The sequence below is a fragment of the Lontra canadensis genome, unplaced genomic scaffold (assembly GCF_010015895.1).
Source record: "Lontra canadensis isolate GAN:19392208 unplaced genomic scaffold, GSC_riverotter_1.0 scaffold42, whole genome shotgun sequence".
NCBI classification, from domain to species: Eukaryota; Metazoa; Chordata; class Mammalia; order Carnivora; family Mustelidae; genus Lontra; species Lontra canadensis.
This window is the reverse complement of record NW_022631036.1, coordinates 13,621,820-13,647,604: the sequence shown is the minus strand read 5'-3', so window position 1 is coordinate 13,647,604 and position 25,785 is coordinate 13,621,820. Positions and strand designations below refer to the sequence as shown.

Genomic DNA, 25,785 nt, shown 5'->3' with positions numbered 1-25,785 from the left:
TGAGGCACCCGTTACTATACATAGACAAAGTCAAGGCCTCCATCTGACCAGCTGGCACTTTGGCTCTATTCTCAATATAATAATCTGAGGAAACAGGCCTAACATATAAAGGATTTCTTTCCCAATGTGAGGTGGTTCCATGATGCTTAGAACCAAGTTTTCTGGTGGTCTGCTCTGTTCATTTCTACCTTAGTTGAAGTCTAGAGCAGAGTATGGATATTCTGTTCCAAGAGGACGAATGGCCACATCTGCAAGAACCAGAGAGCAACCTGCCCCAGAATCTAGAGAATCCACTAGTCTGCTCTCTTTGGGTTCTAGCCATTTATGGTTGGAGAGCTTGATTCTCATGTCTGATCACACCTTGTAGGAGAGGAAAGAATGCTGGCTCTTGGCCTTCCTGATTACCTCATTGTTCAGGCACTGAACCTCCTGGGAGAGGAAAAAGGAAAAGGTTCAGAGTTCCAATAATTGGGGAAGAAGCAGAAAGTGAAATTACTGAAATTACTACTCTGGTTGTAAAGATTTCAAGCACATTCTGTCCCATTTTAAAGTATAAAGTAAACTTAGCCTGAATTGTGAGCAGCAGGCTTGATACCTTAATACTTTTGGTGATAGTTACATTATTTTTCCTTAAGAATCTCCAAACCAGGGGTGCCTGGGTGGCTCAGGGGTTAAAGCCTCTGCCTTTGGCTCAGGTCATGATCTCAGAGTCCTGGGATCCAGCCCCCCATCGGGTTCTCTGCTCAGCAGCGAGCCTGCTCCCCCCCACCCCCACCCCCTGCCTGCCTCTCTGCCTACTTGTGATCTCTGTCAAATGAATAAATGAACTCTTAAAAAAAAAAAAAAAAGAATCTCCAAACCAGAACTGGTCTCTTTCTTTTAATAAATTACTACCCAAAAAAAGGGAACATGTTATTTTCCCATGAGACTGATGTTTAAAAGTCGTTTTACATATTTTGTAGTGTTGAGGGTTGGGTGGGGGAAGGAAAGTCACTAAGCTTTGTGGACCGCCCCATTTAGCATTGAGATATCACCTACCTTGAAAACACAATAGAAGTTCTTGTCAAAGGTAGAAGTTCTATATCCTATTGGTTTATTTTTACATGTGAAGAGCAACTTTCCTATGAAGAACTCAAGGGAGTGTACTGAGAAATGTTAGACAATGAACACTTGATAAACTTCAATAGCAAACCAGAAGCCTGAGAGAAGTTAGGATGGGAATACAAAGCAGGAACTAAGAAACAAAAGGGAAGTGCAGTTGGGAGAGTCAAGTCAGATTCTCATCAAGTATTAATGTGCCTCTGTTCCTTGCTCTCTTCCAGTTATAGCCTTTTGTAGGGAGAAATGCAGATGGTGTCAGTGGGAGCATATTACCACCTGTGCAAACAATAATAGCCAAAACACTATGAGGAGGATTATACAGCATGTTTTATAAAAAGGGAAACTTCCTTAAGGGTTTTAGAAATCATTTCTAGGGGTGCCTGGGTGGCTCAGTGGGTTAAGCCTCTGCCTTCAGCTCGGTCATGAACTTAGGGTCCTGGGATAGAGCCCCGCATCTGGCTCTCTGCTCAGCAGGGAGCCTGCTTCCCCCTCTCTCTGCCTGCCTCTCTGCTTACTTGTGAGCTCTCTCTCTGTCAAATAAATAAATAAAATCTTTAAAAAAGAAAAATAAATCATTTCTAATATTCATATATTATTGTGCAAAAAAGAGCAAACAGTATATTATTTTCACTTTTTAAAATGAATCCTGGTTATGGATAGAACTGAACTCTTCAAGGTCTGGGCATTGGTGGAGATGGGTACAGAAAGAGCGCCTATTGATTCCCAGATGAGAGCTCTGCCATGTAGCAGGGTCTTCTGTTTGAGAATCGCCAGCAGATATTAGATATTAAAAGCAATATGACTATATTTGGAGGCTAAATAGGATGTTTTGTTCATATTGCCCATAATGTATGGTAAATGAATAAATCTAATTGTAAAGATAACTTTTTTTATGAATTAATGTAAGTCCAATCAAGAATGTGGGTAAGATGATAAGCGAAGAAATGCAAAGCAAAATAAATTTTTTTTCCATATTTAAGTGTTAAATCTGTCTTTTTTTGGTATATGGCATAAAATGAAGTCTAATTTCCTCTTCCCCCTGTCCAATAATCTACCAATTGCCTCAGCACAACTTATTGAATAATTCTTATTGACAATTTAACACTTTTTACAATACAACTCATAGTGTTTTTAATTCTTTTGCTCAGTCTATGTGATGATTCTAACAATAGTATATCCAGTTTAATTCTTACATCTAAGTTTTAATTATCTTGTTAGATTACTGCTCCCTCATTTCCCTTTTACAAATTTTGCCTAATCTATCCTGTTTTTTTATTTCAAATGAGTCCAGAATTACTTTTCAGAGTCCAAAAATAGAATTTGTAGATTTTGATTATGATAGCATTGAACCAACACAGTATTTTGGAAAGCCCTTATGTAATTACAATATTTGATTTTTTTCACCAAGGGACATTAACTATTTAGTCACATCTTTTATCTCCTTCAGTAAAATTATAAACATTTATTTAGTTTAAGTATTTTTCTCATTGTGTTTATTGCTAGATACTTTTAAAAAATTATAATGGAATTTTATCACTGTGTTTTTGAATGGATCATTTTGGTCTAATGGAAGTTATTGATTTTGGTATAAAATTTAAGTGTCTTGCAGAAACCTATTATAATTCTAAGTAGTTCTTTGGTTTAGATCTTCTAGGTAGATAATCATATTTGCAAATAATGGTGATATTCCAGAGGTGTTTCTGCTTTGTTTTTATTTTTTTAAAGATTTTATTTATTTATTTGATAGAAAGAGAGATCACAACTAGGCAGAGCAGCAGGCAGAGAGACAGGGAAGCAGGATCCCTGATGAGCAGAGAGCCTGATGAGGGCTAGATGCGGGTGCTCAATCCCAGGACCCTGGGATCATGACCTGAGCTGAAGGCAGAGGATTAACCCACTGAGCCACCCAGGTGCCCCTGTTTCTGCTTTATAATTTTTTTTCAAAGAACCTTGGCGTTGGGTTTCCTAAAAATACACAAATTAGTTTTTCTAATTCATGATTTTCTGGTTTTATTTTCATTGATTTACCCTTATTTCTCAAAATTCCCCTCTTCTTGGCTTCTGTGGAACTCATCCTATTTTCCTCTCTGTTGCTCCTACTCATCCCACTTCCCAGAGATGAATCCCAACTACCAAAGAATTTGTAATTGGGCCCTTCTCTATTTATATTTCCTGTTAGCCTGGCCTTTGTTAATGACCTCAGATCTCTCAGGATCTAAAAATCTACTTAAGGATCATAGATGAATTGGCCCTGCTGAATACCAGGTTAATAAATACACATAACATAAAAATTTACCATTTTAACCATTTTTAACTGTACAAGTCACTGAATAGCAGAGGTTTTATTGTGTACTTGGCTATGAAGAAGACTTCCTCAAGATGATTCGAAGTTCCTATTTTATGAAGGATCTTTAATCACTTTCATTTACTCCTTCTCTTTTGCCAGATCCTGTCAGTTCTACCTGTTATGTTTCTGTTTTCACTCTGCTCCATTACCAATGCCAGCCAGGCCTTACGCTCAAGCTGTGGAGATTCTTCTTGGCCTCTCTCCCTTTATTCTTTGTCCCATTCAATATCCCCCAAGCACCCGATCCTATCAAGCCATATTCTGTTAAAAGTTTTTGAATGGTTTTCAGTAGCCAAGAGAAAAAGTACGAATATTTGGCGCGAGGCCTCGTGATCTGGCTGCAGCCTACCTTGTGGCAGATCATGTTGCCCCCGGCATACAGTCTGCTCCAGCTCTACAGGCATATTGAGGGAAGTGGGCTGGATGAGGGACGGAGGCACCCACCGCCAGTTGGAGAAGGAAGAGGAAACTGCCATCTTGCCCCAAGAGTAGGGATTTGGCCCTTACGTTGCCAGAGCCTTCATTTTTCTTTTTTTTTTTCCCTCCCCAGAGAACCTGTTTATCTGGAATTTTGTGAAAATGTCTCATTTTAAAATTGTTGGTACAAATTTGTATCTTTGAAAAATCTGGGGGCAATTGTAAAATCTGTTCGCAGGCTAGCTTCCCATCAGTTGATGGTCTCTATTCTCTCTTAGGGTTTCTTTAGATTCTCTCTGCCTGTCTTTCTTGTCTGGAATCTGGACATTACATTATAGTCTAAAGAAATGTTAAAACCAATCGGAGTTTCAGAAATTACTACTGTAAAAAGGTTACTGCTTTGAAGGTTTTCCATAGTTCCCATGAAAAGACCAATAGTTGGATTTAAAATGACATAAACTAATATTACCCACTTGGGCCTCTGGGAGCACACCGAGCGTTGTACCTTAAGAGGTTTTTTTTTGAGTTCGACTTGTATGTATCGACATGAGTTTTGTTATAGATAATGTAATATATTGTTATTTCACAGGACAAATTAGCCAAGATGTCCGCAGTTTCGAAGCATTTTGGACTGAAATACAAAGAAGAGTCCTACATCTTTAAAGAGCTTGAGAGGATTCGACAGGAAACCAAAAAGGATCTTCTCCAATTCCAGCAGAAGTTGGCCCCCAAGCCGGCTGTGGATGAAGCTTCACTGTGCGGCCTCCAGGCCCCGGGCCCTGCCCCTCCTGGGGAGAAGGGCAGCGCCGCCTACGATGGACCCCAAATGCCATCAGGGTCCCCTCGAGCTAAAGGCCCTACGACCCTCACTGCGGCCCTCCAGCAGCAGGCGCCCCGAGGCGCAGCGCGGCCTCCGGCCCCGAGCGAGGAGGCCGCTCCGGGAAAGACCCGGCGGTTTTGCCCCCAGGACTTCTACTTGCGGAGCTCTGCGTTCCTCCGGCACCCGCTCCCGAAAAAGCCGCCGGTCATCGCCTCCAGGGCTGGCACATCCAGACCGTTAGTCCTGATGCCGCCCCCTGCGGCAAGGGAGAGGCCCGGAGCGCGCCTGGGCGGGAGGAGCCCGCGGCCCACGGGCCCCAAACCGGTCCCGCACCCCGGCCGGGAGCGCGGCGTGCAAGAGGGCACGGCTCCGCCCGCAGAGGCCCGCCAGGCCAAACCGAGGACGCGCTGCTCCATTTCCAGCCGGGAGGGCGACGCGGAGGCGGGCGGCCAGCGGAGGAGAGCCAGGGCTCACACCCACTCCTTGAGCCGGGCCTTAGCCAGCCGACCGCTCGGGTCAGTTTCCGAAAGCCAGCGTGGGAGCATCCGGCTGGGCGGCTCGCGGGAGGCCGCCCGGCAGGCCGCTCAGCCAGTGCGAGTGATCCCGACTTCCATAGAGGAGATAATCGCCTCCTTGCAGTCGGAGGCCCAGCTGGCCTCCGACCAGACCGTCAAAGAGCTCATCCAGAGTGTCCTCGGCGAGAACTACGACATTAAAATGGAAGTAGGTGAACCAGAAGGAGAATTAATATTTTTCCTGGATAAATGCAACTTAAGGAAACATTCATAGCATATTTAAGTGCATCGGGTGTGTTACAAGCTAGATAAGCTAGACAAAACACCGGGGTCTTATTCAAGGGCTTAGAATTTGGAATTCGAATTTTAAAATATTCCATCTAGGGGAGTGTATACTCTTTCAGTGAAAGAAATTGAGAGATTATCTCAAAAATTAGCTCAAAGTACATTGGTTGTAGACTCGAGTAATAAATAAATAAATTCAAAGTCGTTGTGACTATTGAGTATCAAAATAACAGATGTTTTCTATAGAAAACTCAGTCATTTTCTGTTATAGTTTAGGATTGGCAGTAAATTTTTATACTAAGCAGATCACTATATTACTGTTAAGAAGTTGAATTTGTAGTTCTTTGATATTTTTAGGGAAAAATCACTCTTAATATATACGTTTTTAAAGATTTTATTTATTTGACAGAGAGAGAAGTGAGAGAGAGCAGGAGGCAGGGAGGATGGGGCAGAGGAAAAAGGAGGGATAGAAGGAGAGAGAGGGATAGAGGGAGAGGAAGGGGTCGAGGAAGAGGGAGAAGTAGGCTCCTGGCTGAGCAAGGAGCCCCTTGAAGTGGGGTTCCATCCCAGGACCCCAGGATCATGACCTGAGCCTAAGGCAGATGCTTAACCAACTGAGCCACTCAGGCACCTCTCTCTTAAAATGTTTTTTAAAAAATTTACTTCCTAGGCCTTCCCAGTTATAGAGATGCTAAGTGATTCTTTTGTGACAAGCAAAATGAGATATTGTATGCATTTGTCCCAGAAACCTCATCAGGTGGATACCTATAAAAGCCCCATTTTATACAGGATGTTTCCTAGCTTTAGTGTTGTTAAAGGATTGGCTCAGTGTCCCAAACTAAGAAATAGCAGAACTGATTCTACCCCAGGTGGTCACACCCCAGAGACTGTACCAGAAACATTCCAAAACTGTCCATTCCTTGATTGTGATATGTACCCAGCAGGGAGCAAAGCTAGGTAGGATAAGCTAAGATATGTATTTTTAAAGATTTTATTTATTTATTTGTTTGACAGATGGAGATCACAAGTAGGCAGAGAGGCATGCAGAGAGAGGAGGAAGCAGGCTCCCAGAGGAGCAGAGAGCCCAAAGTGGGGCTCAATCCCAGGACCTGGGGATCATGACCTGAGCCAAAGGCAGAAGCTTTTTTGTTGTTCTTTTTTTTTTAATTTAATTTTTAATTTTATTTATTTATTTATTTTTAAAGATTTTATTTATTTATTTGACAGACAGAAATTATAAGTAGGCAGAGAGGCAGGCAGAGAGAGAGGAGGAAGCAGGCTCCCTGCTGAGCAGAAAGCCCGATGTGGGGCTCCATCCCAGGACCCTGGAATCATGACCTGAGCCGAAGGCAGAGGCTTTAACCCACTGAGCTACCTAGGCACCCCGTAATTTTTTATTTTTTATAAATATATAATGTGTTATTAGCCCCAGGGGTACAGGCCTGTGAGTCGCCAGGTTTACACCCTTCACAGCACTCACTATAGCACATACCCTCCCCAATGTCCATAACCCAACCATCCTCTCCCTCCTCCACTCCCCCCACCCAGGAACCCTCAGTTTGTTTTGCGAGATTAAGAGTCTCTTATGGTTTGTCTCCCTCCTGATCCCATCTTGTTTCATTTTTTCCTTCCCTACTCCCCAAACCCCCCATTACTTATTTATTTGACAGATATCACAAGTAGGCAGAGAGGCAGGCAGAGAGAGAGGAGGAAGCAGGCTCCCGACTGAGCATATAGCCTGACGTGGGAATTGATTCCAGGACCCTGGGATCATAACCTGAGCTGAAGGCAGAGGCTTTAACTCACTGAGGCACCCAGGCACCCCTGACCCTGACAAATTCTTCATATCAGGGAGATCATATGATAATTGTCTTTCTCTGATTGACTTACTTTGCTCAACATAATACCCTCTAGTTCCATCCACATTGTTGCAAATGGCAAGATTTCATTTCTTTTGATGGCTGCATAGTATTCCATTGTATATATATAACACTTCTTCTTTATCCATTCATCTGTTGATGGACATCTAGGTTCTTTCCATAGTTTGGCTATTGTGGTTATTGCTGTTATAAACATTCGGGTGCACGTGCCCCTTTGGATCACTACATTTGTATCTTTAGGATAAATGGCCAGTAGTGCGATTGCTGGGTCGTAGGGTAGCTCTATTTTCAACTTTTTGAGGAACCTCCATGCTGCTTTCCAGAGTGGCTGCACTAGCTTGCATTCCCACCAATAGTGTCGGAGGGTTCCCCTTTCTCCACATCCTCGCCAGCATCTGTCATTTCCTGACTTGTTAATTTTAGCCATTCTGACAGGTATGAGGTGGTATCTCATTGTGGTTTTGATTTGTATTTCCCTGATGCCAAGTGATGTGGAGCACTTTTCCATGTGTCTGTTGGCCATCTGGAAGTCTTCTTTGCAGAAATATTTGTTCATGTCCTCTGTCCATTTCTTGATTGGATTATTTGTTCTTTGGGTGTTGAGTTTGATACGTTCTTTATAGATTTTGGACACTAGCCCTTTATCTGATATGTCGTTTGCAAATATCTTCTTCCATTCTGTCAGTTGTCTTTTGGTTTTGTTAACTGTTTCCTTTGCTGTGCAAAAGCTTTTGATCTTGATGAAGTCCCATTAATTCATTTTTCCCTTGCTTCCCTTGCCTTTGGCGATGTATGTAGGAAGAAGATGCTGCGGCTGAGGTTGAAGAGGTTGCTGACTGTGTTCTCCTCAAGGATTTTGATGGATTCCTTTCTCACATTGAGGTCCTTCATCCATTTTGAGTCTGTTTTCGTGTGTGGTGTAAGGAAATGGTCCAATTTCATTCTTCTGCAAGTGGCTGTCCAATGTTCCCAACACCATTGGTTGAAGAGGCTGTCTTTTTTCCACTGGACATTCTTTCCTGCTTTGTCAAAGATTAGTTGACCATAGAATTGAGGGTCTATTTCTGGGCTCTCTATTCTGTTCCATTGATTTATGTGTCTGTTTTTGTGCCAATACCATATTATCTTGATGATGACAGCTTTGTAATAGAGCTTGAAGTCTGGAATTGTGATGCCACCCACTTTGGCTTTCTTTTTCAACATTCCTCTGGCTATTCGAGGTCTTTTCTGGTTCCATATAAATTTTAAGATTATTTGTTCCATTTCTTTGAAAAAAATTAATTGTATTTTGATAGGGATAGCATTAAATGTGTACATTGCTTTAGGTAGCATAGACATTTTCACAGTATTTTTTCTTCCAATCCATGAGCATGGAATGTTTTTCCGTTTCTTTGTGTGTTACTCAGTTTCTTTCATGAGTACTTTATAGTTTTCTGAGTATAGATTCTTTGTTTCTTTGATTAGGTTTATTCCTAGGTATCTTATGGTTTTGGGTGCAATTGTAAAGTATCATATCATCTGTAAAGAGTGATATTTGACTTCTTCTTTGCCAATTTGGATGCCTTTAATTTCTTTTTGTTGTCTGATTGCTGAGGCTAGGACTTCTAGTATTATGTTGAATAGCAGTGGTAATAATGGATATCCCTGACATGTTCCTGACCTTAGTGAAATAGCTCTCAGTTTTTCCCCATTGAGAATGATATTTGCTGTGGGCTTTTCATAGAGGGCTTTGATGATATTGAGGTATGTACCCTCTATCCCTACACTTTGAAGAGTTTTGATAAAGAAAGGATGCTGTACTTTGTCAAGTGCTTTTTAAACATCTATTGAGAGTATCATATGGTTCTTATTCTTTCTTTTATTAATGTATTATATCACAGTGATTGATTGTGGATGTTGAACCAACCTTCAGCCCAGGAATAAATCCCACTTGGTCATGGTGAATAATCCTTTTAATGTACTGTTGGATCCTATTGGCTAGTATTTTGGTGAGAATTTTCACATCTGTGTTGATCAAGGATATTGGTCTGTAATTCTCTTTTTTGATGGGGTCTTTGTCTGTTTTGGGGATCAAGTTAATGCTGGCCTCATAAAATGAGTTTGGAAGTTTTCCTTCCATTTCTATTTTTTGGAACAGTTTCCGGAGAATAGGTATTAATTCTTCATTAAATGCTTGTTAGGATTCCCTTGGGAAGCCGTTTGGCTCTGGGCTCTTGTTTGTTGGGACATTTTTGATGACTACTTCAATCTCCTTACTGGTTGTGGGTCTGTTCAGGTTTCCTATTTCTTTCTGGTTCAGTTTTGTTAGTTTATTCGACTCTAGGAATGTATCCATTTCTTCCAGATTGTCATTCTTCCAGATTGGCTGGCATATAGTTGCTCATAATATGTTCTTATAATTGTTTGTGTTTCTTTGGTGTTTGTTGTGATCTCTCCTCTCTCATTCATGATCTTATTTATTTGGGTCCCTTTCTTTTTTTCTTTTTGATAAGTCTGGCCAGGGGTTTATCAATCTTATTAATTCTTTCAAGGAACCAGCTCCTAGTTTCATTGATCTGTTCTACTGTGTTTTTGGTTTCTATTTCCTTGATTTCTGCTCTGATCTTTATTATTTCTCTTCTCCTACTGGGTTTAGGCTTTCTCTGCTGTTCTTTCTCCAGCTCCTTTAGGTGTGGGGTTATGTTGTATATTTAAGACCTTTCTTGTTTCTTGAGAAAGGCTTCTATTGCTATATATTTTCCTCTCAGGGTTGCCTTTGCTGTGTCCCACTGATTTTGAACAGTTGTGTTTCATTATCATTTGTTTCCATGAATTTTTTCAATTCTTCTTAATTTCCTGGTTGACCGATTCATTCTTTAGTAGGATGCTTTTTAGCCTCCATATATTTGGATTCTTTCCAAATTTCCTCTTGTGATTGAATTCTAGCTTCAGAGCATTGTGGTCTGAAAATATGCAGGGAATGATCCCAATCTTTTGGTACCAGTTGAGACCTGATTTGTGACCCAGGATGTGATCTATTCTGGAGAATGTTCCATGTGTACTAGAGAAGAATGTGTATTCTATTGCTTTGGGATGGAATGTTCTGAATATATCTGTGATGTCCATCTGGTCCAGTGTGTCATTTAAGGCCTTTCTTTCCTTATTGATCTTTTGCTGGGATGATCTGTCCATTTCAGTGAGGGGGGTGTTAAAGTCCCCTACAATTATTATATTATTGTATTATTGTCGATGTGTTTCTTTGATTTTGTTATTAATTGGTTTATAGAGTTGTCTGCTCCCATGTTAGGGGCATAGATATTTAAAATTGTTAAACCTTCTTATTTGGACAGACCCTTTAAGTATGGTAGAATGTCCTTCCTCATCTCCTATTATAGTCTTTGGCTTAAAATGCAATTGATCTGTTATAAGGATTGCCACCGCAGCTTTCTTTTGATGTCCATGAACATGCTAAATGGTTTTCCACTCCCTCACTTTAAATCTGGAGGTGTCTTTGGGTCTAAAATGAGTTTCTTGTAGGCAGCATATTGATGGGTTTTGTTTTTTTATCCATTCTGATACCCTGTGTCTTATGATTGGGACATTTAGCCCATTTACCTACAGCCCATTGCCTGTAAGGTGACTGTGACTGTATATTGTCTCTGTTCCTTTCTGGTCTACTACTTTTAGGCTCTCTCTTTGCTTGGAGGACCCCTTTCAATATTTCCTGTTGGGTTGGTTTGGTGTTTGCAAATTCTTTTAGTTTTTGTTTGTCCTGGAAACTTTTTATCTCTCCTTCTATTTTCAGTGATAGCTTAGCTGGATATAGTATTCTTGGCTGCATGTTTTTCTCATTTAGGGCAGTGAATATATCATGGCAGTTCTTTCTGGCCTGCCAGGTCTCTGTGGATAAGTCTGCTGACAATCTAATATTTCTACCATTGTATGTGACAGACTTCTTGTTGGGAGCTGCTTTCAGGATTTTCTCTTTGTCACTAAGACTTGTAAGTTTTACTATTAGATGATGGGATATGGACCTATTTTTATTGATTGTTGATTGATTGATTGATTGGATTTTGATCCTTGTTTCCTTTCCATATTAGGGAAATTCTCTACTATAATTTGCTCAAATATACCTTCTGCCCCCCTCTCTCTTTCTTCTTCTTCTGGAATCCCACCTAATTATTCTAATATTGTTTCTTCTTATGGTATCACTTATCTCTCGAATTCTTCCCTTGTGGTCCAGTAGCTGTTTGTCTCTTTTGTTTTGTTTTGTTTTGTTTTTGTTTGTTTGTTTGTTTGTTTGTCTCTCTTTTGATCAGCTTCTTTATTCCCTGTCATTTGGTCTTCTATATCATGAATTCTATCTTCTGCCTCATTTATCCTAGCAATAAGAGCCTTCATTTTTTATTGCACCTCATTAATAGCCTTTTTGATTTCAGCTTGGTTAAATTTTAGTTCTTTTATTTCTCCAGAAAGGGTTTTTATTTCTCCAGACCGGTTTTCTGTAATAACTTCCATGCCTTTTTCGAGCTGAGCTAGCACCTTGAGAATTGTCATCCAATACTCTAGATCTGATATATTACCCATGTCTGTATTGATTAGGTCCCTATCCATTGGTACTGCCTTTTTTTTTTTTTTTGTGATGGGTTTTTCTGCCTTGTCATTTTATCCAGATAAGAGTATATGGATGAGAGAATAAACTTTAAAAGGGTGGCAAAGATCCCAGAAAAATGTGTGTTTTATAATCAGAAGAGACCCCAAATTGTGGGGAGAGGAAAGGGGGTAAAAAGAAGTTAAAAAATTTAAAGAAAATATATATATTAGACTTGTGAATAGAACAGAGCCACCCACTTGATTTTGAGTGTATTTTGGTCTCTTAGAAGAAACTGCCTTCCAAAATTTTAAAGAAAGAAATACACACACACACACACACACACACACACACATATGTAAACATGATGAAGGGATGGAATATGAGTAAAGATGAAAATTTTAAAAAAATTCTGAAAAAGGAGTTGATAAGATAAGTTGTTTAAGGAGTTGATGAGATAAGTTGTTTGGGAAAAGAGAGAAAAAGAACGTGGAGAGAATTTGCTCAGGCTGGAGACTAGAACAAAGCCCTGTGCTAGATTGCTAAATTTAGGGTATATTTTGATCTATTAGAAGAAGTTGTATCCCAAAGTTTTTTAGAAGAAAAAACCCTATTTGTATACAAAAAAGCCAAAATTAGATACAATGAAGGATAAAATATGACTATAATAATGAAGGTTCAAAAAGATTTTTTTAAAATAAAGGTATTGTTAAGACAAACTAGTTAAAAAACATTAAAAGAGGAAAGGGCAAAAGTTAAATTGGAATAAGAACAAAAATAAAATTTAAAAAATTTAATTAACTTTGTAAGACTAAACAGTCATGGAGAGAAAGCCATGAATTCCATGCTTTGCTTTCCCTCCTCTGGAATTCTGCTTTTCTCCTTGATCAGTGAGCTTTGTCCTGGCTGGATTTCTTGCTGCTCTTCTGGGAGAGAGGCCTGTTGCAGTCATTCTCAAGTGTCTTTGCCTGAGGTGGAATTGCACTGCCCTTGCCAGGGGCCTGGCTAAGTAATCTACTCGGGTTCGTTCTCGGGAGTTTTTGTTCCCTGACCGCCTTCCGTAGAGCTCTGGAGGATGGGAATGATAATGGCGGCCTCCCAACCTCTGGCCCACAGGAGCTGAGAGCTCAGGGCCCACTCCTTAGTGCACCTTTGGAGAAAAGTGCTCAATCACTCCCATCTCCCTGTTCTCTGGCCACACTCCAAGCTCACCCGGCCTATGATGGAGTGTTTCTATTTCTGGCACACAGCCCCGTTTTGAGTCTCCAAACCCAGCAAATTCCTGCCACTCCCCGGATCTGCCACTTGTGGGTTCTCTGCTCAAAGAGCAGTGGCCTGATGGTGCCACGGATCACAATTTAAGGTAACCCCCAGCTGAGAGCTCACTCCTTGTCTTTGTCTCTGTAGCCGGCTTAATACCTGCGAGCTTTGCTACACTCAGACACCTCTGATCCTTCTGTGACCCTGTGGGACCTGAGACCATTCTGTCCCTGTGAGGGCTCCACCCCCTCTTATCCTCTGGAACAACATCCCTCAGTGGAGCAGACTTTTAAAAGTTCTGATTTTGTGCTCTCTTGCTCCGCTGCTTGCCGGGAGCTGGTCCCTCCCCCAGCAGTATATCTTCTTGTTGCTTCAGATTCACTTCTCAGCAGGTCCTACCTTTCAGAAAGTGGTCGATTTTCTGTTCCTAGAATTGCTGCTCTTCTCTTTGACCTCCTGTTGGATTTGTAGGTGTTCAGAATGGTTTGATAATTATCTAACTGAACTCCTGTGACCTGATGTTATCTCAGCCTGCTACTTCTCTGCCATCTTGACTCCTCCTTCTCCTGTAAGTTTTAAAAAACTTAAAGGCAGAGGCTTTAACCCACTGAGACACCCAGGCACCCCAGAAGTTAAGATATTTTGTCCATTTATCTAGACTTTGTTGTAACAGGGACATTCAAAGCAAAAATAGTAACAAGGGAATCTGAGTCCTACAGAAAGACAGAGAGAGGGAGGAGGGGAGAAGAAGGGAACGGGGAAGAGTGGAGGGAAAGGCAGAAAAGAAGAAACAAGAGACCTAGTTTTTTGAGAATGGCATTGAGGATGACTGTAAGAGGGAAGAAGATTCTGTTACTGTTCTTAGCTGTGGCACCAATCCTCTTGTTAGTATACAGAATACTGCTCCCACATTATGTCTTTAAAAAAGTTTCAGCCCCAAAATACACTCTAGGCTGTAAGGAATGTGATCATAAAGCCTATTAGGGAACAAAAACATGTAAGGACAAGAGTCCCCAGTGTCGTCTTTGACCTAATGTTTGTCAACAGAATAGGACAAATGTTTTCACTTAAGACCCACACCTCCTCATACTTACTCAACAGATGAGTGTGGCTGTTTTAGGGCCTTTCAAAGTGGGGATTTCTTTTTTTTCTTTCTTTTTACTTTTTTTATTATGTTCAGTTAGCCACTATATAGTACATCGTTAGTTTTTGATGTATTGTTCAATGACTCATTAGTTGTACATAACATGCAGTGCTGTGCCTGGGTGGCTCAGTTGGTTAAGCATCTGCCTCTGGCTCATGTCATGATCCCAGTGTCCTGGGATTAAGCCCTATGTCAGACTCCCTGCTCAGCAGGGGAGTCTGCTTCTCCCTCTCCCTCAGTCCTTCCCCCTGCTTATACTCTCTCTTCCTCCCACTCTCAAATAAATAAATAAAATCTTAAAAAAAAAAACCAAACCCAAAACACTCAGTGCTCATCACAACATGTGCCCTCCTCAATTCCCACTTCCTTCCCCTCTGAAACCCTCAGTTTGTTTCTCAGAGTCCATAGTCTCTCATGGTTTGTCTCCCTCTCTGATTTTAACCCCTTCAGTTTTTCTCCCCTTCCCCTATGGTCCTCTGTGCTATTTCTTATGTTCCATGTATGAGTGAAAGCATACAATCATTGTCTTTCTCTGCTTGACTTATTTTACTTAACATAATCCCCTCCAGTTCCATTTATGTCAATGCAAGTGGCGGGTAGTCATCCTTTCTGCTGGCTGAGTGGTATTACATTCTGTATATGGACCACATCTTCTTTAACCATTTGTCTGTTGAAGGGCATCTCATCTCCTTCTGCAGTTTGGCTATTGTGGACATTGCTGCTATGAACATTGGGATGCATGTGCCCTTTCTTGTCACTACATCTGCATCTTTGGGATAACTACCTAGTAGTCCATTGCTGGGTCATAGGGTAGCTCTATTTTTAACTTCTTGAGGAACCTCCATACTGTTTTCCAGAGTGGCGCACCAGCTTACATTCCCATCAACAGTTTAAGAGGGTTCCCTTTCTCCCCATCCTCACCAACATTTGTGGTTTGTTGTCTTATTAATTTTTGCCATAGTAACTGATGTTAAAGGTGGTATCTCTTTGTGGTTTTGATTTGTATTTCCCTGATAGCTAGTGAGATTGAGCATTTTTTTCTGTGTCTGTTAGTCATCTGTATGTCTTCTTTGGAGAAGTGTCTGTTCATGTCTTCTCATTTTTTGACTGGATTATTTGTTTTTGAGTGTTGAGCTTGAGAAGTTCTTTATAGATCCTGGATACCAACCTTTTATCTTTAATGTCATTTGCAAGTATCTTCTCCCATTCTGTGGGTTGCCTCTTAGTTTTGTTGACTATTTCCTTTGCTGTGCAAAACATTTTTTTATTTTGATGAAGGTTCAAAATGGGGATTTCTAATTAGGTTTTGTGTGGATCTCACAGAAAAAATAATCAGGGATGTGCACTGACAAGCTTTAATAGAGAGAACGAAGGTCTCAGTGTCTGCCCCTGTGGGAAGTAACTCTGTGACATAGTCAAGGTACTTGACACAAAGAGGGGCCCATATTAGAAACTGGCTCAGAGTCCTGCACAGTTGGGAAAAGTTACATTTTCAGAACAAGGGCCAGAAGAGAGGAATGCCTTTGCTCTGAAACCCATTTTGAGGAGCTTAAATAGAATAAAATATAAGAAGAAAGAGTGTCAAATGAGGAATGGATACCAGGACAGTGAATTCTGTTCTTTCTGACATTTTATTTGGCTTGTGTTTCCTTTCGTAGTGCTTTAGCTACCTGAATTATTGAATGTAGAAGAGGGGCCAGGAGCCAGGGACAGTAATGCTGTGTTATAGGACTTAGCCTGTATCAAATGCCTTAGTCCATCCCTGGTTTCCATTATACTGATTTTGTGCTTTCATGATTTTTAGTGCTTTAGTGATTTCGTTTTTCCTTTTTAAATTTTGCTTTCTCCACCCCAAGGATTTCAGAAGACAGACCTCTGTATTATTTTGAATAAAAGTGCTTTCAGAAGTTTTATTAGGGTAAGAAATGGCTGTTACTGGCTAGGTAGGTGATAGATTGTAATAAAAAAATGCAGTTGTTAAAGTGGTATCTAAATTATGGTTTTAAGAATTCCTAAGATGATGATGATGATGATTAGATTTTATTTATTTGACAGAGAGACAGTGAGAGAGGGAACACAAGCAGAGGGAGTGGGAGAGGGCGAAACAGGCTCCCTGCTGAGCAGGGAGTCTGATGGACTCTATCCCAAAACTCTGGGATCATGACCTGAGCCAAAGGCAGATGCTTAACAAGTGGGCCACCCAGGCACCCCAGAAATTCCCAAGATAGAAGAAGTCATTTGTTTGAAACTTTTATAATTTATATAAGCAACATCCTTTCCAAGATAAGGAATATGATTCTTCACTTTAGATATTTTACCTTGCAATCACACAGCAAATCTCAGAGGGAAAGCTGGAGGAAAAGACAATCTTGGCAGGATGGGTTGTCTCTCTTTAGAGCTTGGGCAAGGCCATTCCCGACCTAGCATTCAGAGTTTCACAAACGATAGGCCAAAAGTTGCATAGAATGTCTGAGAATTAAATTTAGCTGTCAGATGTAGGTCAGACATCTAAACCAAGTTGTCTCATCCATAACACTACTGACATTTTGAGTTAAAAAATTCTTTGTCGTGGGTGGCTGATCTGTGAATTGTAGGTTGTGAATGACAGTAGCACAATCCTCTCACTTTCTTACCCCTGCCCAAGTCATGACAATCAGAATATATGTATGTTGCCAAATGAGACCCTGGAGAGTAGGGCACCCTCCCTCCACATATTGAGAATCACTGGCCTAAACAATATGAATATACCATGGCAGGAAGAATAGAAATGTTATATGGTCCTATGTTTGCTTTACTGAGGAATCAATTATTCTCAATATACATTCTAATTCTATGAGACTAAAATTCAGAGAGTACCTTCCAGATATTAATTGAGGATGAAGGAACCAACCCAATCTTGCTCCTTTCATGTGTAGTTGCTTTTTGCCACAGAGCTCAAAAGAAAAATGGCTTAACATGACCTAGGTAAGAAAGAATTTATGTTCCAAGATCTTCCATGAACAAATAATGTATAGCTCACAAATGTTGTATCATAAAATTTATACCTACTTACACTTCAGGGAAGATGAAATAGTTCTACTTTCCCCTACTACTTCTCCACAGCTAAGTTCATTTTATATAAGACAAATATGAGAATACTCCAAAAGGTGGAGAGAAGAAGACAGACTGTTTAGGGACTTTGGGTTCAAAGGAATCACATACTGATGCTTCCTCGGGCTTTCTTTTTTTCCTCCTATCCTTTAGACTTGGAGATAAAGAAGCTGGCAAGCTAAAAATGCCAATGGATTCAGAAAAAGCTCCAGTGAAGGGCAGCTCTCTTTAGCCAAGTAAAAGAAAGGGACAGACTAGAAAGACAAAACTTTTAGTCAATAACTGTGCTATTCAAGCCAGAAACAGCAGGAAAAAAAAAAAAAAATCTATGGCCCCATCTCCACCCCTACCAGCCAAGGCTGAATGGGGATCCTGGACTGTTACAAGTTACAAGTCTCACCAGACTGTAAAAAGTTATCCCAGACTTCTCCCCACTGAGGTGATGTCAGTGGAAAGTTAAGACTTTCAACACTGCTCAGCAGTAAAGAGGCTACCCTCTCCACTTTCCCTGTGTCACTGGAGCCTGTGTGGGGAACAGTAATGAGATAACCCTATCCCTTACAACTAGGATGGTGGGAGTAGAGACCTAGTGGGAGCCAAGAAATCCTACTCCCACTCAGCAATAACAAGGAAGCCCCAACTTCTGGTGTCAAGAGAGACCAAGTTAGAACTTGGACTGCTATCTCTACCTGGTAGTAATGCCCTCTCCCAACTACCCCTATTAGAACAATGCCATAGGAAGCCGGCTAAAATAGGAAGTTTAAAAGAGATCTAGACTCTCATGATACCCAAATGTCTAGGTTTCAGTAGAAAATCACTTGTCATGCTAAGAACCAGGAATATCTTGACTTGAAAGAAAAAAAGATACTTAATAGATGCCAACATTGAAATGACAGAGATGTTAGAATTATCTGACAAAGATTTTAAAATAACCCTCAAAGAGAATGCTTCATTTAGCAATATGAGCACACTTGAAACAGTAAAAAAATAGAAAGAGTTAACAGGGAAATGGAAAGTCTCAGTAAAGAAATCAAAGATACAAAGAGGAACCAAAGAAATTTTTAAAGATTTTATTTATTTATTTATTTATTTATTTAAGAAAGAGAGAGAGAGAGAGTGTGTGAGCGTGTTCATGTGAGCAGGAGAAGGGGCAAAAGGGAAGGGAGAAGAAGAGGAAAAGAATCCCAAACAGACTCTGCTCTGAGCATGGATCCCAATACAGGGCTTGATCCCACAACGTGGAGATCGTGACCTAAGCTGAAACCAAGAGTCAGACTGAGCTACCCAGGTGCCCGATTAAAGGAAATTTTTAGAACTGAAAATACAATAAATGAAATAAAATCCCAGTTGATGGCTAAACAGCTGAATGGAGAGGCCAGAGGAAAGAAACAGTGAATTTGAAGATGGAACAATATAACCTACTCAATCTGAACAACAAAGACAGGGAAAAAAAATGTATAAAACCTGAGAGACTTATGAGGCTATCACAAAAGATCTAACTTTATGTCATCAAGGGCCTGGAAACTGAGTGATCCCCAAACCAAAGAAACCCAAAAGAATCCACACCAAAATAGAAAAGTCAAACTTCTGAAAATTAAAGAAAACAATAAAGCCTTTAAAGCAGTGAGATACAGTGTGTTACCTATGGAGGAAAACAACTTGAGTGAAAATGGATTTCTCATTAGAAACTCTGGAGGCCGGAAGGAATAAGCACAATATTTTTCAAGTGCTGAAAGAAAAGCACTGTATATCCAGAATTCTGTATCCAGTGAAATTATTTTTCAAGAATTGAAGGGGAAATCAAGACATTCTCAGAGAATTTGTCAATAGCAGTCATACCTTAATGACAAAAATTAATTATCTAAAAAGAAAGGAAATTATTAGAATAAAGGACACCAGGAAGGAATAACAAAATAAACAAAAACTATGGCTAAATGCAACAGATTTTTCTTCTCCTCTTGAGCTTTCTAAATTGTGTTTGATGGTTGATGCTAAAATTATAACACTGTCTGATGTTCTAAATGTATGTAGAGGAAATTTAAGACAATTATAAACAGGGGAGGGTAAACAGAAATAAAGGGAGATAACATTTCTATGCTTCACTCTAACTGGAAAATGACAATACCAGTAGACTGTGGTTAAGTTATGAATACATATAATATAATGCCTAGAGCAGTGACTTAAAAAAAACTGTACAGATTCACTAAAAAAACACTATAGATAAGTCAAAATAGAATCATAAAAACTGTTAACTCATAGGAAGGCAGGTAAAAACCAGAGAAATGAAAAACAGAAAAAAGAAAACAAAAAATAAAGTGACCACTTTAAATTCTAGCATATTGTTAATTACAGTAAATATAAGTTGTTTAAATATACCAATTGAAAGACAAAAATTGACAAACGATTAAATACATAACCCAACTATATATTGTCTATAAGAAACTTACTTCCAATATAATGATATAGGTAGGTTGAAAAGAAAAGATGAAAAGAAATATATCATGCACACATTAATTAAAAGTAAGCAGGATTGGCTATATTAAGTTCAGATAAAGTGGACTTCAGAACAAAGAAAATTACCAGAGACAAAGAGGGGATTATAATACATTAAAAGGGTCAATACATCAAGAAAACAAAGCAATCCTAAATATGTCTGCACCAAATATAAAGCTGAAACATCTATGAAATAAAAACTGAAAGGAGAAATGGGAAAATCTATGATTATAGTTGAAGACTTCAACATCCTTCTTTTAACAATTGGTAGAAAAACTAGATAGAAATTCCCCCAAGAATATAGAAGAACTCAACAATACTAGTACCATCAGGATCTACTCAATATTTATAGAACACTGCACCCAACAAAAATAGATTACACATTCTTGTCAACTGTCCATGGAACATATACTAAGACTGTATGTATCTGGAGCATAGAAATGAGCTTAAATACATTTAAAAGAACTGAAATCATACAGAGTGTCTTCTTTGACCATAATGGAACAAAACTAGAAATCAATACCAGAATAATAATAGGAAAATCTCCACACACTTGGAAACTAAACAATACAGTTTTAAATGACCCATGGATCAACAAGGAAGTCTTAGCAAAAAAAAAAAAAAAAAAAAGACATTGAACCAAGTGAAAATAAAAATGCAACATGTCAGAATTTGTGGGACACAGTCAAAGCAGTGCATTTATCCACTGAAATGAAAACTTATATTCAAATAAAAATCCAAGATGAATGTTCCTAGCAGGTTTTATTGTTTAATAACCAAAACCAAGGAACAAACCAGATGTCTTTCATGGAGTAAATGGATATATTAATTAGCCATAAAAAGAAATGAAGTATTGATACCTGCAGCAACTTGCATGAATCTCCAGAAAATTATGCTGAGGCAACAAACCAACAAAAAATCAACAACAACAAAAAAACCACCACCACCACCACCACAACAACGAAAAATCTCCAAACATTAGATAATGCAAAATTCCATTTATATAACATTCTTAGAAGGACAAATTATGGGAATGGAGAACAGATTTGTGGTTGCCAGGGGATAAGGAGAGGCTTGGGGTAGGGGAAGGTAGGAGGTAAGTGTTTGTGGTTTGAGAAAAGCAAGATGAGAAATTCTTGTGGTGATGGAAATGCGTGTGTCTTGACTGTATCATTGTCAGTGTTCTGGTTGTGATATTGTATTATAGTTTTGCAACATATTACCATGCAGGCAAGGCAGGCGAAGAGTACTTAGGGTATTTCTATATTATTTGCAACAGTGAATATGAGCTTAAAGTTATCTCAAAATAAAAACTTTAAAATGTTATCAGATTCTTTATAAAAATGTGTTTGTTTTTATAAGTTATAAGAAGAAACACAAGGAAGCAATATATTCCCTTCTAAGCCCTCTTTAGCTCCCCATAGTAACCAATGCTTATTGTTGTTTATCCTTCTACACTTATCTTAATAGTTCAGTACAAATGTATACATACATGCACACTGAGTTTTTTCTTTTTTTTTTTTTTAAGATTTTATTCATTTTATTTGACAGATAGAGATCACAAGTAGGCAGAGAGGCAGGCAGAGAGAGAGAGGAGGAAGCAGGCTCCCTGCCAAGCAGAGAGCCCAATGTGGGGCTTGATCCCAGGACCCTGGGATCACGAATGGAGCCGAAGGCAGAGGCTTTAACCCACTGAGCCACCCAGGCGCCCCCTGAGTTTTTTCTTTACGAAGATAAGGACATACGGTATACATTATTCTGCCACATACTCTGTAACGCATATTAATATGTATGGCTTCTAAGTTGTTCCTTTAAAGAGCTGCTTATTATTTCCTAATATTTAAACATTTTCTTGGCTCTTTGCTTTTCAAATTCTGTTTTTCCCTATCCTAGGAATAAATTTTTGTTCATTGGAGGTATAAATTAGGGAACCTACCAGGATCTGGGCCAAGAAAAGCAATTTATATTGTTTGAATGACATAATACAATTGGGAGGGACTAGTTTGGACAAATCTTTTCTATTCAAAATGACAGACACATTTATTACATTTTTCTCTTACACATTCCCTTTGTGCAGGACTTTCTGTCTTCATAGACATAACAGCTTAAGCTAGTACAAATGAAATAATGATTAAGAGGTTTCTTGATTTACACCTTTTTTTCTGTGAAGTTTTAAAATCTCAGATAAAGTACTTGGGTACTTTTAAAAAATACCAAATGCTTAGGTATTTAATTTACATTCATTTTTAGAAGATGGAAAATACTAAATTAGTTTTTGAAGGAAAGTTCCTATTCCTTTAGTCAGTTTGATTACGGTAATAATTTTGAACCAACTTAGAAGTTATTCCTTTGAAATAAACTTATTCTTTCTGGATATAAGTGAAGTTTATTTTCCATGAGGATTTTCTTTCAAGATTGAAATATGAAGTGTTTTGAAAAATGAAATGCTAATTTATTGTAGAATTCAGATGTTATTTTCTGATTCTTAGCACAGATGCCTCTCAGCAATATTTTTTTCTTTTGCCTGTTTGTATAATAATGTCCCTTAATTTAGACCATACAGGACAAATGCATTTGAATCTTGAAAGTGATCCATTTTCACATATACCAGGGTTTAAGGACGTGTGAGGAAAAGTGAAGAAATATTAAATAAGTTGGCAAAATAATTGCCTTTTCTTACTATTTCATGTATAATTATTTGGATATTTAGGATAAAATTATTTCCCCTCCGTAGATTGTTATTTCAATACAAAACTCAATTTAAAATTTTGATTTCCTAATGTAGGCCTTTTTAATGCTTTAAAATTTTAAGGACTGGTTCAAGGGCTTAGACTCTCTTTCAGAAGGAAGTGAGGTGGACACTTTCTGATAAATTGCACATTTAAAATCCAGCACTAATTGCCCCCTTAATATTGTAGACTTCTAGTCTACTTTAAGGGTAATTCTTGTGATACCTTCAAGTCATGATTTTCATCTATTTTGTGTAAAATGAGAGGAAAGAGTTTATATAATTTTAAATAGTTTTTTTGAAATTTAATGTTGATATCAGGCTTAGCATAATATGGCTGCCTTGACAAAAAATTGAGCCAACTGAATAGCTCAGTTAAGTTATATTGACTTATCATACATGGAAGTCATTTATTTTTTATTACTGAGAAGTGTAGTATTTTGTTGTGATTTAAGCCCATTATTCTGTATTTATAAACAGCCTCAACCTAGGCAGCTATATTCTTTACAATCCTTGTTTTAAAGCACAAACATTTGGGTTTTAAGGATGGGTAGATAATAGTTTTGACAGCAAAATCAAAACCTTGAGAACTGGCAAACCACAATCATGTCTGAACATCTCTCATCCCAAATCAAGGCAGCCTAATAGACTGTGTCGCACATTATCTGGTTGTACTGATCATATATATATATATATATATATATATATATATATAAAATTTCAGAGGGATATTATTTTATAAGTACCTGGTTTTAAATATATTTATATTTATATATTCAAATATATATATTTCATTTCAGAGGGATATTATTCTCTAAGTACCTCGTTTCCCTAGTCCCCTGCAAAATGCACTGAATCTTGGTCCCACCATAGTGGAAAAGGATGGCTTGACAAAATCTGTCATATTTATTATCTTTATTTCTTTATTAGTTCTTATGAGCACAACAGAAAAAGGTTAAATTTTTAGTTTACATTGCAACTGAAGATAATATATTCTTATTTAATAGATTTTCTATGACATGTTTTACTTTGTGTTTTTATTTTATGGAAAAGAACTTTTTTTTTTTTAAAAGATTTTATTTATTTATTTGTCAGAGAGAGAGAGAGTGCAAGAGCGAGCACAGGCAGACAGAGTGGCAGGCAGAGACAGAGAGAGAAGCAGGCTCCCTGCCAAGCAAGGAGCCCGATGTGGGACTCAATCCCAGGATCATGACGTGAGCCTAAGGCAGCTGCTTAACCAACTGAGCCACCCAGGCGTTCCTGGAAAAGAACTTTTAGAGTCTTGGTGATAAACTTTTCCATAGTGTTTCCTTACCCTCATTTTTCAGTAAAATAGTGTTTGGAGCTCGAAGACAACCTAATTAGTATTTTAGATAGCAAAACTGAGACCCAATGAGAGCAAGTGACTGTTGCAAGGCCATATAGCTAATTAGCATAGTTGAGACTGGATCCCTTAGTTCTGCCAGGCAGACAAGAATTGTTTTTATTCTTACTATGTCATGTTGATGGCACTTCCTTTCTCTCTTCCCCCTCATTGGTTCCTTCTTTATTTCCTTCACTATTATAAGACCTAGACCCCCGGTATCCAGAATCTTTTTTCACCATGACTTCTCCCTTCTCAGATTTCTGTGATGAGTACATCAGTGGGAGGACTATCATACTCTCATGTTCAGGAATGGTCACCCTTGTGACCTCTGAGCATAGCACATTTAGACCAAGAAGCAAGGATTTGCTGCTCACAGAACCCTGTGGTGATGGTAGAGATGGTGACTGTGGGATGGGGCTCAGAATGTGCACCTATGATTCATATTGAGTCATAACATTAAAGGATAGAGGGGGAATAAATTACAGGTCACACACACACACACACACACACACAGATTGAACCACTTCTCCTTCATCTTATTAGCTGTATTTTATTTTATTTTATTTATTTTATTTTTAACTCTGAGCTATTCTCAAAGTGAAAAATACCCTCAGATACTTTCTCTTCTTAGCCCTGTGGGCATAGGTGGAGTCCCATTCTTTTGGGGAACGTTTTACATATTTGAAATTTTATTATCTGTGGTGGTTTGGCATCTTGTTGAGAACCCTTGACTTGAGAGAATGAAGTATGTCAGTTGTCTTACCAGGAATTCCCTTAAAAGCCAGGACAGAGAGCCGATGTTTTGGATATTATCTACATAAGGATGTAGGATTGCCATGATCACGTGATTAAGTATTAATTGGCATACCGGTCATCAAATTTGACCAGTCTTGATAATAAGTAAAATCCCCTTGCACCCTCCCCCCCTTCTGCATCTTTTAAATTTGTAGTCTGTCTTTTCTGTAGATCTCACAGATAACGCAGTAAATAAAATTCCTATTCCTTGCTTGACTTACTGCAAATTTATTAGGCATACAAGAGAAGATTATAATAAAGCTAGACCTCATCATTTCAGCCAGATTTCCCCTCAAGAACATCTCCAGTTTCAAGCTCTTCATCTCTTAATCATTTGAAATAAGGTTCTGAAGAAATGAAAGATTGAGACAGCTGAGACAATTTTCATCGTTCTGATTTCGTTATGCTGTTGAGACCTGCCTAGATGTACAGTCTTTGACAATCAATTATTACTTTGGAAAGTGATTATTAAGCAGTTCACTAAATTATGGCTTTTATGCGTGACTATTCTGTTGCTCTTTAGGGTTAAGTGAAAAAGCTTATTAAATATCCATTTACAATGGAATCTTTGAAAGTGCTAAATGGAATGCATAATTCATATAGGCTGTCACCAGTACAATGCTGAATTAGTTTAGCCAAATATCAAGTAACAAGGAAATGGGAATAAGTAGCAGTCCTAATAGAACTTATTCTGGGCAGCTAATGGGAAAGATAATCAGAAAACCCCAAATAATAGTGATGTAGATAAGATTGGAAGTTTATTTCTCCCTTATAAAATGTCATGTAAAAGGTAACGTAGGACTGATATGGGGTTCTGCAGAGTCAGGAATCCTACCTGCCATCTTATAGCTTCACTGACTGTGACCCTCATTACCAAGGTCATCTCAGGGTTCAGTGTGGCAGCTGTGGCCATCGCATCTGCATTCCAGTCAGCAGAAAGGTGTAAATAAAGTAAGAACGTAGCCACATGACCA

At 38.9% G+C, this 25,785-nt stretch overlaps 1 protein-coding gene across 4 annotated transcripts in view; it reads left to right on the top strand.

The window, feature by feature from the left end:
* Window positions 1-25,785, top strand: part of TTC6 (tetratricopeptide repeat domain 6) — a 219,987-nt gene that overhangs the window by 5,817 nt on the left and 188,385 nt on the right. For all 4 annotated transcript variants that reach the window (XM_032871236.1, XM_032871237.1, XM_032871235.1 and 1 more), the window contains exon 2: window positions 4,455-5,408. In XM_032871236.1, coding sequence (XP_032727127.1) covers window positions 4,470-5,408 — 939 coding nt within the window. In that variant the 5' untranslated portion in view covers window positions 4,455-4,469. The remainder of the gene's footprint in view (window positions 1-4,454; window positions 5,409-25,785) is intronic.